The sequence below is a fragment of the Bufo bufo genome, chromosome 2, assembly GCF_905171765.1.
Source record: "Bufo bufo chromosome 2, aBufBuf1.1, whole genome shotgun sequence".
NCBI classification, from domain to species: Eukaryota; Metazoa; Chordata; class Amphibia; order Anura; family Bufonidae; genus Bufo; species Bufo bufo.
Genome location: NC_053390.1, coordinates 393,839,146 through 393,857,179, shown reverse-complemented (window position 1 = coordinate 393,857,179; position 18,034 = coordinate 393,839,146). Strand labels below are relative to the sequence as shown.

At 40.1% G+C, this 18,034-nt stretch overlaps 1 protein-coding gene across 4 annotated transcripts in view; it reads left to right on the top strand.

Moving 5' to 3' along the window:
• DENND4C (DENN domain containing 4C) overlaps nt 1–15,682 on the top strand; it is a 134,908-nt gene extending 119,226 nt beyond the window's left edge. For all 4 annotated transcript variants that reach the window (XM_040417231.1, XM_040417230.1, XM_040417228.1 and 1 more), the window contains 10 exons: nt 234–411; nt 840–949; nt 1,659–1,834; nt 9,222–9,395; nt 9,730–9,901; nt 10,431–10,676; nt 11,014–11,131; nt 11,779–11,932; nt 12,026–12,090; nt 14,268–15,682. In XM_040417231.1, coding sequence (XP_040273165.1) covers nt 234–411; nt 840–949; nt 1,659–1,834; nt 9,222–9,395; nt 9,730–9,901; nt 10,431–10,676; nt 11,014–11,131; nt 11,779–11,932; nt 12,026–12,090; nt 14,268–14,404 — 1,530 coding nt within the window. In that variant the 3' untranslated portion in view covers nt 14,405–15,682. The remainder of the gene's footprint in view (nt 1–233; nt 412–839; nt 950–1,658; nt 1,835–9,221; nt 9,396–9,729; nt 9,902–10,430; nt 10,677–11,013; nt 11,132–11,778; nt 11,933–12,025; nt 12,091–14,267) is intronic.
• The last annotated feature ends 2,352 nt before the right edge of the window (nt 15,683–18,034 follow it).

Below are 18,034 nucleotides of genomic sequence, written 5' to 3'. Positions count from 1 at the left end.
TATATATTTTTTTTCCCTCTCTTCTGATGGATCAGAAGAATGGAAAGCTAAACGGTCATGTGAACTTAACCTTACATGTATTGAAATGCTAGTAGGATATCTAGTAAGATGGTATTCTCAATATTAGTATTAATATTATTTCAGGTTATATGTGATTAGACCACATAAATGTGACTACAACATAATAGGGTCTGCTCGCAATGCTACTTACCCTTCCCTATTACCTAATGTAGGAAGAAGTTAATAAAGATGAATATCAGTTTCCTTTGAATATTGAAGAACAAGAGATCGGCGACAACTTTGCTTCCAAGACAGGCTTCCAAAGACTTTCTTCAAGCAGCTTGAATCAGAGCAACACCAGCCTGGGCAGCAGCAGCAGTGGCGGCACAAGCAAACAGAGCTGCACTAATAGTATGGGCGTTTCATTCCTATTACTACTGTTGTTTAAGTGCTTCATATCTGTAATGTCTTTATTTAGGGAGGAGGTGACGTTGAGCTTGAGGGTATATAGTGTTTCATGATTTACTTCAGTACATTCATGTAAAAAGCTGCTTATATCAATATCTTTAAGGAGCATATGTCAGCATGATCAACCGTAATAAACCAGGCATACAGCATGGTATGGTTGATCATGCTGACAAAAACGATATCCTGATTATGTATTTCTGTTCGATTCCTGAGATATGTAAATGAGCTTACTGGAACACTGAAGGCTGGCCAGAGCCTGACTGCGCAAGCGCTGAGACAGATTATATAAAAGTTCTGTGTTAAGTGCTATGTGCCTATGTTGATAAAGTTTTGTCAAGACATGACGTCAATAATCATTGTTGCATTTGAAGGTGAACCTGCACTAGGTAGAGGGATACGAGGTTTGGAGTCTGAGAAGTCAGAACATGGGTCGTCTCAAAATACCAGCTTATCAAGTATCTTTCAGAACTGTGCAATGGAGGTAAGTGAGCGGCCCTTTTGCCTTCTTTTACATTAACATCACCGGTATGGCGTTGTTTCACTGTTAAGATGTACAGTAATAACCGATAGAAGGGGGCTTTAAAAAATTAAATAAAAATTATACAGCACACAAGAAAGAGGGAGTGGAAATGTACACACCTTAAAGGATATTTTTTTGTAAATTCTAGACAGATTTGTCAACAAAAAAGTTTTGTATTCAATATTTTTTTATAGCTGTCCCCAATTTCTGTGTGCCATTTTGCGCACAAGCAGTTGCACAGCAATTATTTAAAGAGGGAGCTGCTTTGGACAATTACCATACTATTTGATGAAGGATCCCCTCACTATAAGCTGATCAGATAGTGCCCTCCTGCTGGGACCCCCAGGGATCATTTGTAATCTGTGAGGAAACCTGGCAGTATATGTTCACTTTCTTAAGGGCTACAACAGGAGAAATTCAAATCAATGGGCTGAGTAACGCAGGGCAGGTCCTCCAAGAGTGAGAGGCGCTCATTTTATTAGCCCTTCGCTGAATGGATCCCCATCTATTTAGTAAGAATTCTCTAACAAGGTATATGAAGATGGGTTTTCTAAACTAGGTGACTGCTTTAGAGGAAGCAGTACAGTAATTACCATTAAACATGGGGATTATTCAATGAAAAGTGTATTTTTAGGTTTCTGTTGTGAAGGATTACATTGTGTCGTTGCAGGTCCTGATGTCTAGTTGCTCGCAGTGCCAGGGCTGTAAGGCCTTAGTTTTTGATGAAGAGATCATGGCAGGATGGACTGCTGACGACTCAAATCTAAACACCACATGTCCTTTCTGTAAAGTCATCTTTCTGCCTTTTCTAAACATTGAATTTAAGGACTTGCGTGGCTCCACCAGGTTTGTTCATTTTTATTTTTTTCTAGTGCTAGTTCACTGTGTCTTTTGTGAATCTGATGGGATGATGTACATGAATTTGATTAAAAGGGTTATCCCATGATTAACGTAAAAAATGAAAATCAGACATCATATAGTACATAATCACTTAGCCCTGTACCTCATGTACCCAGAGATCTCCACATTCCTTGCTCTGCTAGATTTATATTAAGCTGACGGCTTAAAGGGGTTTTCTTCAATAAATAACAGGTCGGCACTACCTTTTTGAAGTTGTGGTGCACGTGTCAATGGATTGGCGTCCGTTGAAACAATGTAGCAAGAAGACCGGCACTTCGCGGATTTCAATCAGGAATTAAATTTATTGGTCACATATTATTCCATAGTGACGCGTTTCAGCACCAATGTGCTTTCTTCAGACTACATACAAACATCTCACATGCAGACTTTAAATAGGCAAATGAAATACAAAGGAACTGGCATCAGCAGGGCTCCTCCCCTTCATTGACGATAATGACCATATAGTGAAAATTATATAATGGGAAGCAATAGAATAGAAAAAAGACAAAGTACCTTGTCTTCTCCCAGACAGGGTACATTTCCCTTTCTCAACTGTGTGAATTGCTCTAGTGTTATCAAGGGCCCATGTTTTTCTCATCCACATTCAGGTGAAAGGATTTCGATAAGGGGCACGTTTACATGTGATAGTAGATTTTTGATTTATATTCTTAAATGTCCATGCGGATTATTATATATGGGGGAAACCTCCATGAGAATGAAGGACAGACTAAGTAAACACAAATCTACTATCAGAAAAGGCAATTTATTGCTCCCAATACCCGTTCATTTTCATGAAAAAAAAGCATAACATTGCACAGCTACGGTATCAAATTATTGAGGGAGTTTCGTTACCCCGTCGAGGGGGCAATGGAAACAAATTGTTATTAAAGAGAGAGGCCTACTGGATCCATCGTTTACAAACGATGGAGCCCAGGGGCCTCAATCGTGAATACAATGTGTCTTGCTTCCTGTGAGGTATCCTGCTTATATATAGTTTACAAATGTATTTTTCTTTTTTTCTAGCGGGATTGATTACCAAATATATTGGATTATATCCCATTATATAATTTAACTATATGGTCATTATTGTCAATGAAGGGGAGGAGCCCTGCTGATGATGTCAGTTCCTTTGTATTTCATTTGCCTATTTAAAGTTTGCATGTGAGATGTTTGTATGTAGTCTGAAGAAAGCACATTGGTGCTGAAACACGTCACTATGGAATAATATGTGACCAATAAATTGAATTCCTGATTGAAATCCGCGAAGTGCCGGTCTTCTTGCTACATAGCTTAAAGGGGTTGTCTGAGTTATGTAAAAAAAATGCAGCACTGTAAATCTGATGGTTCTCAATATATACATAAGCTAAGCAAGTTTTAGGTAAAAAAACAAAAAAATCTATTTCCTCATTTCCCCAGTTCTGTCCTGGCTCTTTGTTTACCTGCAATAACCATCATCTCTGAGGTTTTCATCATGAATGCAAAGCCTGCCTTTTCCCCTTTCACTGCTCTGCAATTGTAGTGAATAAAATTGCTGCCCTGAGTGAAATGCTTGACTGCTGGTATACTCATGTTGTATGTGTAGGACTACAAGTCCTAGCTGTACAGTACGAAGACATTGCTGATACACACAGAATCTTCCCCCTACCTGTTCTTGTACAATGCTCTGCAGAGCTCCTCCAGTGTGTCAGCTCTGTGTTTGCAGGGTAAGGAGGGAAGATCCTCTGCCCAGCATTTGTCTCTTCACTGCTCAACAATGACTCCAACCCTGAGTATGTGCTGCTGATGGTAGAAGGGGTTAAACTTTGCTAAAGAATCCAGTGGGAGAGGAGACACAGGGCAGACGGCAGCAGATATCAGTGCAGGGGTGTGTGGCCAGCACAGTGACGTGTCGTGCACAGACACAGACCTGCTCCTCAGGCTTGTTCACGAAGCATCATCAGAGCAGGCAGAGAAGCTGACATCACAGGTCATGTGACCCTCAGTGAAATATGAGAAAGGAGCCACTGCAGATAAAGTAAGTGAATTGTAAACCCCTTTCATTTGGTTAGGTAGAAACATGCAAAGAACAAAAAATAACTTGGACAACCCCTTTTAAGGGGAGTGTCTTTTTTACTGCAGCTAAGGTGGTGTGACCATTCTGCTGCAGCTCTCTCCCAATCACAGCTCAGGAGGCAGTTGTAGGATGAAACTGCGCATGTGCAGCTATCTCAGTGAGTAAGACAAAGAAATAAGAAAATAACAAACAGCAGGTGGCACTATACAGATACATTTTATTGAATAACTCAGAGGCTATACATAATTTTTAATTACATGCAATTACAAGAGTATTCAGATCCAGGTGCTGGGTTGAAAACTGTAGAATATTTTTTGTGGGACAACCCCTTTAACTGAGTTATAACTTTGGTAGAGGTTATTTACTATCATTGTGATAGTATATGAACAATAGGAAAGACTGTGAGTAGAAATGTCAGTAACCTTTTATTTATCTTTATTTTTAGCTGTTCTAAATGGCCTATTAATTTTTGTAATGTACTTTGTTATTTTTACTGTTTTAATGACAGTCTAGGCACCTGAAGTTTGGGTATCTATAGCACTTTTGAATCGGTATGCCACTAACCACTGACATGTATGAGATGCACGGGTGTACAGATTACACAGTAAAGCAGGATGCATTATTATCTTGCTGATAAAATCAACGCTATTTAAAAAAATATATATTACTGGCTCCCACTGAGATCAGTGGCAGGCAGAAAAAGTGTAAAAATCGGCAGCAAAAAACTTCATGTGAGCATATCCTACAGGGGTTGGTTCCTATACTCCAACTTCTACAAATGTGCTGGAAACAGTACAATGATCAACTTACTAATATACTGTTATAAGTAGAATGAGCATATTTCTTCTAATTCGTTTCAGGTCTGATTTATACACTTTCTTTTATTTGAATTAGTCGTCAGATTCGATTCAGAATAAAGTCCCCAGTTGCACTGAAAAGTGATGTAGGACACTCTGAGGTGTCCTAGGACTGTATCCAACCCTTTTCAAGCACCTTACCTCCAAGACAGCACTAGATAGCATTGGCAAAGTGACATTGACCTGTATGGCTATGGGTAAACGGATGATGGCCGGTAGTAGCAAACAGTAACTCACTGCACTGTCAGATTTAAAAAAATAAAAAAATCCAAAAATGATCCCTGTTTGGTGGCAGATGCCCTCTTCTTTGTCTTCTTACTTGCTTACTTAGAAATTTGTCTGAAATGAATTGCAAAAGTTGCAGATTTGTTTAGAAAGAATTTGCTCATCTCTAGTTATAACCTCGTAAGTGGTGTTGTCCCCCATTAAGCAGTGCCGCCCCCTTATGTTATACATTTGGCTCCACTCTTTACAGAGCTCCCCAGTCCCAACATGGCAGCTGATGGAAAGGCATGTGACCAGACATGTCAGTGCCTCCACTGAATAATATATGGCACTAGTTACCCATGCCATGTGCAGTGTCAGGCTACTTTCACACTTGCGATTTCCCTTTACGCTATTGAGATCCGTCATAGGATCTCAATAGAGGAGGAAAACGCTTCCGATTTGTCCCCACTCATTGTCAATGGGGACAAAACTGAACTGCATGAAACGGAGTGCACCAGAATGCAGTCCGTTCAGTTTGGTTGTGTCCCCATCGCGGACAGAATAATGCAAGCAGTGTTTTTCTGTCCGCGATGTGTTGCAGAGCAAGACGGATCCGTCCTGGCACACAATGTAAGTCAATGGGGACGGATCCGTTTTCTCTGTCACAATAAAAAACTTATCCGTTCCCTATTTACTTTCAATGGAGTTAATGACGGATCAGTCATCGCTATTTTAAAGATAATACAACCGGATCCGTTCATAACAGATACAGACGATTGTATTATAAGAACGGAAGCGTTTTTGCTGATCCATGACAGATCCAGCAAAAATGCTGGTGTGAAAGTAACCTTATTCATTGGAGTCCGCTGATGGACTGGTCTGGTCACATGCCCCTTCATCAGCTGCCATGTTAGGACTGGAGAGCTGTGTAAAGAGGGGAGCCGACTGTACTGCAAGGGGGTGGCGCTATTCAGTAGGAGACAATGGTGCTGATGGGCTTATAACAGTATATTAGCAAGCTGATCATTGTACTGTTTCCAACACATTTGTAGAAGTTAGGTTGAAGTGGCTAAGCCCTTTAAAGGTGTTTTCCTGACAAAGGTTTATCCCCTATCCTGTGAATAGAGGTTAAGTCTTTGTTATGGGACAACCCCTTAAGGACTCAGCCCTATTTCACCTTAAGGACTTTGCCATTTTTTGCAAATCTGACCAGTGTCACTTTAAGTGCTGATAACTTTAAAACGCTTTGACTTATCCAGGCCATTCTGAGACTGTTTTTTCGTCACATATTGTACTTCATGACACTGGTAAAATGAAGTAAAAAAAAAATTTTTTTTGCATAAACAAATACCTAATTTACCAAAAATTTTGAAAAATTTGCAAATTTCAAAGTTTCAGTTTCTCTACTTCTGTAATACATAGTAATACCCCCAAAAATTGTGATGACTTTACATTCCCCATATGTCTACTTCATGTTTGAATTATTTTGGGAATGATATTTTACTTTTTGGGGATTTTACAAGGTTTAGAAGCAAATCTTGAAATTTTTCAGAAATTTACAAAAACCCAATTTTTAGGGACCACTACAGCTCTGAAGTCACTTTGCGAGGCTTACATAATAGAAACCACCCAAAAATGACCCCATTCAATAAACTACACCCCTCAAGGTATTCAAAACTGATTTCACAAACTTCGTTAACCCTTTAGGTGTTGCACAAGAGTTATTGGCAAATAGGGAGGAAATTTGAGAATTTCATTTTTTTTTGCCTAATTTTCCATTTTAACCCATTTTTTCCACTAACAAAGCAAGGGTTAACAGCCAAACAAGACTGTATCTTTATTGCCCTGACTGTCGTTTACAGAAGCACCCCATATGTGGCCGTAAACTACTGTATGGCCACACAGCGGGGCGTAGAGTGAAAGGTGCGCCGTTTGGTTTTTGGAAGGCAGCTTTTGCTGGACTGGTTTATTTACACCATGTCCCATTTGAAGCCCCCCTGATGCACCCCTAGAGTAGAAACTCCATAAAAGTGACCCCATCTAAGAAACTACACCCCTCAAGGTATTCAAAACTGATTTTTACAAACTTAGTTAACCCTTTAGGTGTTGCACAAGGTTTAATGAAAAATAGAGATACAATTTCAAAATTTAACTTTTTTGGCAGATCTTCCATTTTAGAATTTTTTTCCAGTTACAAAGCAAGGGTTAACAGCCAAACAAAACTCATTATTTATGGCCCTGATTCTGTAGTTTACAGAAACACTCCATATGTGGTCGTAAACTGCTGTACGGGCACACGGCAGGGCGCAGAAGGAAAGGAATGCCATACGGTTTTTGGAAGGCAGATTTTTCTGGACCGGTTTTTTGACACCATGTCCCATTTGAAGCCCCCCTGATGCACCCCTAGAGTAAAAACTCCAAAAAAGTGACCCCATTTTAGAAAACTACGGGATAGGGTGGCCGTTTTTTTTTTTTTTGTACTAGTTTAGGGTACATATGATTTTTGGTTGCTCTATATTACACTTTTTGTGCGGCAAGGCAACAAGAAATAGCTTTTTTGGCACCGTTTTTTTTTTTTGTTATTTACAACATTCATCTGACAGGTTAGATCATGTGGTAATTTTATAGAGCAGGTTGTCACGGACACGGCGATACCTAATATGTTTTTTTTTTTTTTTATTTATGTAAGTTTTACACAATGATTTCATTTTTAAAACAAAAAAAAAGTTTTAGTGTCTCCATAGTCTAAGAGCCATAGTTTTTTCAGTTTTTGGGCGATTTATCTTGGGTAGGGTATGATTTTTGCGGGATGAGATGACGGTTTGATTGTTCCAATTTTGGCGTACATGCGACTTTTTTGATCACTTTTATTACCTTTTTTGGGAAGTAAGGTGGGCAAAATTTCAATTTCATCATAGTTTTTTCTTTTTTATTTTTATGGCGTTTACCGTTCGGGTAAAGTAACATGACCGTTTTATAGATCAGGTCGTTATGGACGCGGCGATACCAAACGTGTAGGGAATTTTTTTTTCGTTTTTAATCGGTGATAAATGTGTTTTTTGATTTTTACTTTTTTTTTCACTTTTTTTTACTTTTTTATTTTTGTCCCAGACCCACTTGGTTCTTGAAGATCCAGTGGGTCTGATGTCTGTATAATACAGTACAGTACACCATATAGTGTTTTGTACTGTATTTTACTTACACTTTGTCTGAACAGATCTATGCCTTTAGCACAGATCTGTTCAGCACCATGGACAGCAGGATGCCTGAGAAGGCGTCCTGTTGCCATGGGAACCTTCCCCGTCTGCTCAGTAGTGGCCAGAACTGCGCAGACGGGGAAGGGTAAGGAGGGGGGCTGTCTGGGGGCTCTCTCCATCGGGGGGCTGCAAAGGCACAGCAGCCCCCCAATGGGAGAGGGAGGGAGCTCCCTGAGCTGTTAACCTTTTCCATACAGCGGTCCGTACGGACCGCGGTATGGAAAGGTTTAAATGGCTGACATCGCATCACAGATGTCAGCCGTTTATACCAGGGTGTCAGCAATGTGCTGACACCCTGGTATACCCACTAGCCACCAACGATTATTCAAGGGGCGGCGGGCGGGGGACCGCGATCCCGCCTCCCACATCACCCCCCCTGCATCTCCCACCGGGATAAAATCATTCAGGGGTGAAACATATATATTTTAGGAATACTAAAGTCTCTGATCCCCGCGGTCAGGGACCGCAGGGATCAGAAAGCGCAGCAAACCGCAGGTCTGAATTGACCTGCGGTTTGTTGCAATCGCCGACATGGGGGGGTCACGGGACTTCCCTGCGCATTTAGCCGAGGTGCCTGCTCAATGATTTGAGCAGGCACCTTGTTCCGATCACAGCCGGCCGGGCGGCAGTGATCGGAACAACACATGACGTTCCAGTACGTCATGGGTCCTTAAGGACTCAGGAAACATGCCGTACCGGTACGTCATGCGTCCCTAAGGGGTTAAGATCTAGAGGCGAGATCAGATAATTCTAAGGTGCAAACAGACTGAGGGGGGAACTTTGTCAGCAACAAACATACAGTTCTGTTCATGTTTTGTGGGTTTAGGAAATGTGTGCCACTGACCTAAAACTATGAAAGGGGTTGACCCTGCTGGGATAATGGATATTGTCTGGAAAAGAGGTTTCAGACTATGACCATATAGTATTTTTATTTTTTTCCCTTTATTTTGCTATCACAGCTTCTTCCTCAAGCCAAGTAACTCAGGTGACAGCCTACAAAGCAGTAACCATCAGTCGACCACGGAGACTTCTCAGCATCAGAAGACATTGGTCCCTCCTTCCAATGATCTGATTAACTTGTCAGACTCTTCACTGACGGCAGCAGCACATTCCAGCAAACCTACTGAAAACAGGTAATACGCCTCTCTTGTGTTGTATTGCAAGGGAATGTTTTCCAAAGCCACTCATCTGAAAACATGTATCCGTAAGTTGCGTTTCTTATTATTGAGTAAATCTACAGAAGTCAAATGAAAACTCTTCTGGATGTCTTGCTAGGCCTTGTTTATCCGTAATTTCTGGGAGAAAATGGCATAGGCCATCAGTATTACAAGACTGGAAAACCTAATTCAAAATACAATCTATAACTGATATGTTGCTGTGAACATAGAATGGAAATCTGTGCCATAGAGATAAATGTTGTATTGTTTCAGTGATTTGTGTAATTTATTTGTCATGCATGTATTCTAGTGATGGTGAGGACAAACTGAAGCATTTGGCCAGTGACAGTGCGACAAAGAGAGGTGCATCATTGACAAGGAGTCACAGCGTGGGAGGACCTCTCCAGAATTTTGACCTACCCAAGAAACCTTTGCATGGGGTGTCAACTGTCAGCTTACCGAACAGCCTGCAGGAAGTGGTGGTATGTTATTTCACTTGTGGCTGTTGCTATTATAATAGTTGCTGTTTTTTGCTTTTATACCATGCAAGTAGCTCGATCTCTTGGTTTTTCTGATATTTACGTTTTGTTCAATCATTTTTGCGATGAAAATATATTAAATTACTCAGTTCATACCCTTCCTTTTTCCTGTTTCTATTGTCTTTCCCAATCCCCCTAACACTTTTCCTATTTTGAGTACTGTTAGGGTCCATTCACACGTCCGTTGTTTCTTTCCTGATCTGTTCTGTTTTTTGCTGAACAGATCTGGACCCATTCATTTTCAATGGGTCCTGAAAAAAAACGGACAGCTCAATGTCTGATTTTTTTTTCAGGACCCATTGAAAATGAATGGGTCCAGATCTGGTCCAGATCTGTTCAGCAAAAAACGGAACAGATCAGGAAAGAAACAACGGACGTGTGAATAAGGCCTTACACTTACAGTTCTGCTTTTTTTTGTCTTTGGCACATGTCTCCATAATCACTATAAAAAAAACTTTTCATATTTTTTTAGGATCCTTTGGAAACGAGACACAATCCTCCCCCTGTTTCTGTCCCATATCTTAGTCCTCTTGTTCTCCGAAAAGAACTGGAATCTTTGCTGGAGAACGAGGGTGAGCAGGTTATTCATACATCAACTTTTATAAACCAGCATCCGATCATCTTCTGGAACCTGGTATGGTACTTTAGGAGACTGGATTTACCAAGCAATCTGCCTGGACTTATCCTGACATCAGAGCATTGCAATGGAGGGGAACAGGTATGCTGCATCCTAACATATTAATGATGCTAACTTAATGGGGTTGTCCAGCGAATAGGAATTTCTTTGAAAAAGGGTAGAATGGGTAAAATAAAAATAAAAAATCAAGCAATACTTACCTCGCCTAATCTCCACCACTGACATTATGATGGTTTCCAGATCCTCTCTACAAGATTGGTGGGGTCAGTATTAGTTTTATAACCACCTCTGCCCCCTTTCTAAGACATTTATATGTGATGGACCACCCCTTTAAACTATGTTACTTGTAGGAATGGTCAAATATGATGTTTATAGAACAAATTTTGTGCTTGAAGATTAATGACTGGACATTTTGTAGGTGCCACAATCATCCCTATCACAAGACAATAAACTCGTTTACATCCAGTTGTTATGGGATAATGTCAACCTTCATCAAGACCCTGGAGAGGCTCTTTATATAAAATGGCGCACCTTAGGTAAGTAGAGGGGTCCCCCAAAGTCTGCATTCAGAAAAATATCACAGATGTTACTTTAGCAATGAGTACAGTGATATCATAGTCGGCCCACATTATCTGCGTTGCACTTGTTGCCTGTGTTATTTAGCCTTTTGGAGGGATTGGCCACGGCTAAATGCATTCTAAGTCATCAGCTGAGGTTTTAATTTTTTTTTTTTCTACAGAGGATAATGCAGCAAAGTGAACTGCTTCTTACATTTTATATTTCTGTACCAGAAAACGATACACATTATGAGTAAGAGTCATAGTAGTTGGTATCATAGCGTTTGTCGGAGCAGTAGTTGTCATTTTTGCTGTTGTAGAGGTGGTTGTTGCAGCGGCAGGTGTTGCAGAGGTTACAGCAGTAGCTTTTACATAAGGTAATATTATGAGAAGATTATAATTCTACTTCCATATTGTTAGTGTTGTTTTAAAAGAAATGTATATAGCTTTAAAGCATGAATTCATGCACTTCAGTTGTTTGGCTTTAAATGATAAAGAACTACAAGCGCCAGGAATGGGCATTGAAATTGGATTGGATGTCCAAAGATGGCCCACTCTGATATTTAAACACTAATAACAAATGGAACATCATCTACTGACCTTTTAATATTTGTCTTGTCGGGCAGAATCTATAAAGAAGACAGGAGCTGCCATACCAAAGGAGTTACAAGATATCAATCACTTACTGGAGAGCATCACTCTCAGTATCCAGCACAATGATGTTCTTAGACCTATCAGTTTGTTGCTGCAGAAATATACTTCGGCCAGCAAAAGGCAAAGGTAAGCATGGCTTGTCGCATGTGGCACTTATTTGTAGTATAGTATTCTTACTAGAATCTTACTGTGCATGTATACACATTTCTGTTTATACAGGAGTATCTACAGAGAAGTACTGTACCTGTCTTTGGTCGCCCTGGGTCGAGAAAACATTGATATTGGTAGGTACAGTTATATTTCCTAATAAAATGTTGCTTGTAACATATGATGAATAACTGAAACATTTATTCATTTTGGAGTGCTACTGCTTTTTCTATATATAGTAATATTAAGCTTTATACAGCACCAACATAGTCCTCAGCTCTGTATAAAGAAAATCAAGAGGAAAAGTGAGGGCCCTGCTCGAAAGAACTTGCAATGTATGGACATATAGGGGTGGCACAAATGTGTTTTTGTACAGTCAACTCCAGAATGCATACCGTCTCATCCATGATATTCATAGGACTAAAATGGTATAGCATAGAATGTCTGCATTTTGAGATGCAGTATATTTTATTGGACCCTTTAATGAGGACCTGTCACCAGTGTTCTCTGTAAGCTGCGCAGGCAGGCGGCCGGGCAGCTTCCTTTATGCCTCTGCAGGCTCGCTCACTGCCGCAGCCCAGACTTCATGTAATGGTGTATGCCTGTTCCGTACTCTGGGGAAGCCCACCCTGGCAATGCACACAATTTTCACTGTGTGCATTGTTGTAGTGGGTGGCCCTAGAACTCGGAACAGGCACCCACCATACTGCCCACAGTTCCCTTAACGTCCTGACGTTATCCAGTGTCGGGAAGGTCTTGTGCGGTGCTCCAAGCTGGCCTGTCTCCTTCCTCATGCGCTGCTGCTACTGGAAGAGGAGAACATGTGCAGCACGGGAAAAGAGGAGGGGATGGCATGTTCTTAGACCTAGCCCCCCAGCCAAAGTGTTGAAGTGGCTTCCGAGATCCCCAAGGGCCAAGCCAAGTAATTGTAAGTTTTCATGTGGAATATGTTTGTTATGCACATATAGCATACACTGTGCCACACAATATACAGAATACCTCTACACTGTGTAGGGGTTATACTGTATATTGTACAGCATGGCGCAGGGGTTATATTGTCCGGCATGGTGTAACCTCCATACATTTGCTGTACAGTATACATTATACTCCTTGCACCATGCTGTACAATGTACATTATAATCCATACACCATGCCGAACAATATACAGTATAGTTCATACACCATGTTGTACAGTATACATTATAATCCCTGCACCATGCTGTACAGTATACATTATAATCCCTGCACCATGCTGTACAGTATACATTATAATCCCTGCACCATGCTGTATAATATACATTATAATCCCTGCACCATGCTGTACAGTATACATTATAATCCCTGCACCATGCTGTATAATATACATTATAATCCCTGCACCATGCTGTACAGTACACAGTATAGTTCAGACATCATGCCGTACAATATGTATTATAACACCTACACTGTGGGGTTATTGTGTATATTGTACGGCATGGTGTATGGATTATACTGTATATTTTACGGTGTATGGATTATAATGTATATTATACGGCATGGTGTATGGATTATAGTGTATGTTGTACAGCATGGTGTATGAACTATACTGTATATTGTACGGCATGGGGCATGAACTATACTGTATATTGTACGGCATGGGGCTGGGATTATAATGTATATTGTACATCATGGTGTATTAACTATACTATATATTGTACGGCATGGTGTAGGGATAATTACTGTATATTACACAGCATGATGCAGGGATTATACTGTATTGTACGGGATGGTGCAGGGGTTACACTGTATGCTCTTTGAGACAATTATCTTAGGTTTTCCTATCGCCCACGTTTGGCGCTGTGCCCAGCTCTGAGCCAACCCCGATCAGCAGCTGCCAAGGCTTAGAGGGAACACTGCCTGTCGCATCTTTTTTCAAATATAAATACTTGCATAATCAATCTTTTCTGAGAACTATCCATTGTTATTTAACCTAGAAATTTATGAATAAATTAACAACTGGGTTGGGGGCATGTCCCTACACAGTCTGACACTGACCAATCAGTGCTGATATTGTTAGACTGTTAAAGAAGCCCCAGTTGTGAATTCATGCATACATTTCTGTGAGGAATAACAGGTGAGTGGTTGTAAAAGATAATCCCAAATGTTTCTTTTATAAAGAATACAAAAAAAATCCAACAGAGCCGAAAGGCACATTTAAGATGTGTGTGTAAAGAGGCAGCTCTTGGGGAAAGGCTTTTGACTTCCAGGCTCATGTTTGTAGGCTTTGAGAAAGCATTTCTGCTAACATGTTTATTCCTTGGTGTTGTTCATTTAGAGGCCTTTGACAATGAATACAGGCTTGCCTATGAGAAACTCCCTTCTGATCTGTTAAAGAGAATGCAGAAGATTGATATGCCTCCAGCCAAGAGTGTTGAGTGCTGTCGGAATGTCTTTGGGGCACCCTTGATCTGATCACAACTTTCAGAAGAATTCTTGGTTATCATTCCATGGGGTTCATTCTAGCCTTACACATTATACCACTGCAAGTCATAAATAATGTGTGTCTATCAGCCCCCAACTGGGAGGACTGGATACACTTCCATGGACGCATGTGATCCCTCCACTGTTGTTTTTATTCTAGCTGTTGCATTATGGACCTAGGTGGAGTTGTGACTACTTCACTGTTACTTTTGGCACCTTACAGTTTGTTGGTTAGGATTACATATTTACCATGCATTTCAAGTGTTGGATCATCTTCAGAAGCACTGCAACCAGTGATTGGTACGCCCTACTAGGAGTACATGTCTGCATGAACTTTTTTGTTTAAATATGTGCAAGCAAATTAATGCTTAGGTGTAACCGGTGAAATGTAAGTTATCTGCCACACTGCCAACTTTGCTCACCACATGTATACATGAGAGCCTTGAGTAAGTATAGAAAACTTGAACACGTCTGAGTTCTCAACTCAACATGTGCTTTCCATATTGACTTGTTTGAAAATGCTTCTTTTTCATAAATGGTTTTATGTAATTCTGCCAACTCTATAGAACCTCCCAAAATGTCTTTATACATGGCACTTTTTAGAGGGACATGTTCTTCCTATCTTTGACAATCTTCCAAACACTTGATGAATATCCTGGTACACCCATTTTAGAGCAGGGACGTTTTATTCTTTCAGGTGACCCAAACAGAGAATTTTCCAGAGGAGTATTTTCTGTCTTGCATTGTAACATCATTGTTTGAACTAAACAATTTATTATTTTTATTTTTATTTTATGAAGATCATTGTTTAAATTAAATCGCATTATCATGTTTAGTACATGATGTTTTAATGACTGTCGTGCCTTATATCTCCTGCTGTCTATTAGCAGGGGGCGCCCACCAAATTACTGACATATCCAAAAATTCTAAGCACAGTAAGGTTATTGCCAATTTATGACATGTAAACAGGGGGGAAAAGTTACTGTTGGCCATAAAGTTCCATGGTTTTTGGCAGTCTATGATCTAATTCTAAGCAATCCTCTTGTTGACTGTAGAAAGCACCATATTGGGATATTTGGTTGATGCACTGTAATAAGTGTTTTAATAGCAAAATATTTTTTTCTGATGCATAGGTCAAAATTGCTTAATAGTTCAGGCTGATTTTTGGGGCAGTTTGTTAAAAACTATTCTAATCATTAATGAAAAAAACATCTGATTATTCATTCTCTTTAAAAAAAAGAGGAGCAGATTTTATAGCCTATGAACGCATTAGGCTGGAATCTCACATGCAGCTTTTGTTGCAATTTTTTAGGCAAGTCCAGAAGTGGATTCAAATGAAAGGGGAATAAAAAGGAATGGCTTGGACTTCTCCCTCCTGCTGGTTCCTCATCTGACTTTGGCTAAGAAGATCTGCATCAAAAACCGCATGTGTGTTTCTAGCCATATAGCCAGTCAGGGGTAGAGTAAAGCTGCCCATAGACATGCTTAGCTTGGATGAAAGAGAATATTAATTCTGTTGAGCAGGGGAAGAGGAGTATGTTGCCAAACAGTTTAGGTGCTGCCGGCAACCATCTCATCAGACAGAAAAATAGAACTTGTCCAATGTATTTTCTCTCACAACTAAGGGTACTTTCACACTTGCGGCAGAGGAATCCGGCAGGCAGTTCCGTCGCCGGAACTGCCTGCCGGATCCGTCAAGACGTGTGCCAACTGATAGCATTTGTAAGACGGATCAGGATCTTGATCCGTCTTACAAATGCATTGAAATGCCGGATCCGTCTTTCCGGTGTCATCTGGAAAAACGGATCCGGCATTTTTTTATTTTTTTCCACATTTTATTTCCGGTCGGCGCATGCGCCGACCGGAATGACGGATCCGGCAGTGCAGTATTTTGAATGCCGGATCCGGCACCAATACATTCCTATGAAAAGAAAAAAAAAATGCCGGATCCGACATTACGGATTTTTGGCCGGAGATAAAACCGTAGCATGCTGCGGTATTATCTCCTTCCTGATCAGTCAAAAAGACTGAACTGAAGACATCCTGAACGGATTGCTCTCCATTCAGAATGCATGGGGATAAAACTGATCAGTTCTTTTCCGGTATAGAGCCCCTAGGACGGAACTTTATGCCGGAAAAGAAAAACGCTAGTGGGAAAGTACCCTAAGGGAGTCCTGAAAGCTGTGGTCAACAGGTCCCCTTTAACGTCTGGGTGACTTGTCATGGAGTATAAAATATGAGATTCAGTGCAGATGATATATACAAGTGCATGGAACATTTTCAGGAATGGTATCCTTCATACCTTCTTCACCTAAGTAATCAGTAATCGAATATCACTAACTGACATTTTGGTAAAGAAAACAGAACATTGTTGCTTTAAAATACTCTTAAAAATGGACTTTTTTATCCTAGGTTATAATAATAGCATTATAGAGCCCCCGAGGAATGGGTGGCTTGAACTTCTATGAATTCTGTAATTTTTTACATGTGCTGTAGCTATACACATAACACAATGGTTATAGAAAGGAAGTGTGAGAGTAATCCCAGTCTGCATTTATTACTCTGCCCTGCGGGCTTTCAACCACACACTACAAACTGCCTAGTCTTTCTGTGGACACTACAGGAATTTGCTTACACTTATTTCTGCGATATTCAGTGAATTACAGGAAAATCTACATTGCCTACTAAATGCATCTTATACTAGTGCACCTTTTATGTTAAACTTGACTATTGATGGATTTATGGTCCAGAGGTAGTTTACATACTATGAAAACTGTGTGCTACATCACAGCTGGCTTACTTTATTTTTAGGTCTTAAGCATTACATACCATCAAACGCATTATGGTTTTCCATCTTTTCTTTATATACATATTTTTTTTCTCCCCATAATGAAATTATATATATCAATAAGGCCGGAGATGCACATAGATTTGACACAAACAACATCAGTAGAAACTTTTGTTATTATTCTGTTTTTTTGTAGTGGCTTGAAGATAAAGATGGCCACACAGTCTAAAATTAATGAAAAATGGACGATTAAAATCAAATTAACAACTAATAATCCCTTCATCAGACTGACGACAGACTGTCATTGTCTGGAAAGAAGTTAAAAAGTTTCGTCCAGTAGTTCACAAACTATTTTTGTACCTCAAAAGATCTTTACCCTTCACCCGGTGTTATTGAACAACTTTAATTGGCCACTCTGGACAAAAATGTGTATGGCTGCATCAGCGTAATGATCGTTTAATGGTTGTTCAACCATCAACCTATTTCTATTTGTGTAGGGCCACCTTATAGAGGTTCTCCAGGAATTAATAAGTTACAATTACTGAAAATACCTAAATATTACTCTATTATAAACACATTCCCAAATGGCTTTTTATTATTATAATTGCTCATTTTTAGTGTTGAGCGAACTTGTGTTTTAAGTTCGGCGTCATCTAAGAATCGCGTTATGGTCCGTGGTAGCGGAATCCATAACGCGATTCTTCAATAACCCGAACTTTAGACGCCGAACTTAAAACTCAAGTTCGCTCAACACTACTCATTTTCTCAAGGAGGAAATCATAAGAGGTAATAAAACTAATCCTAATCACTGTTACTTCAAAGCAGTGAGCTAA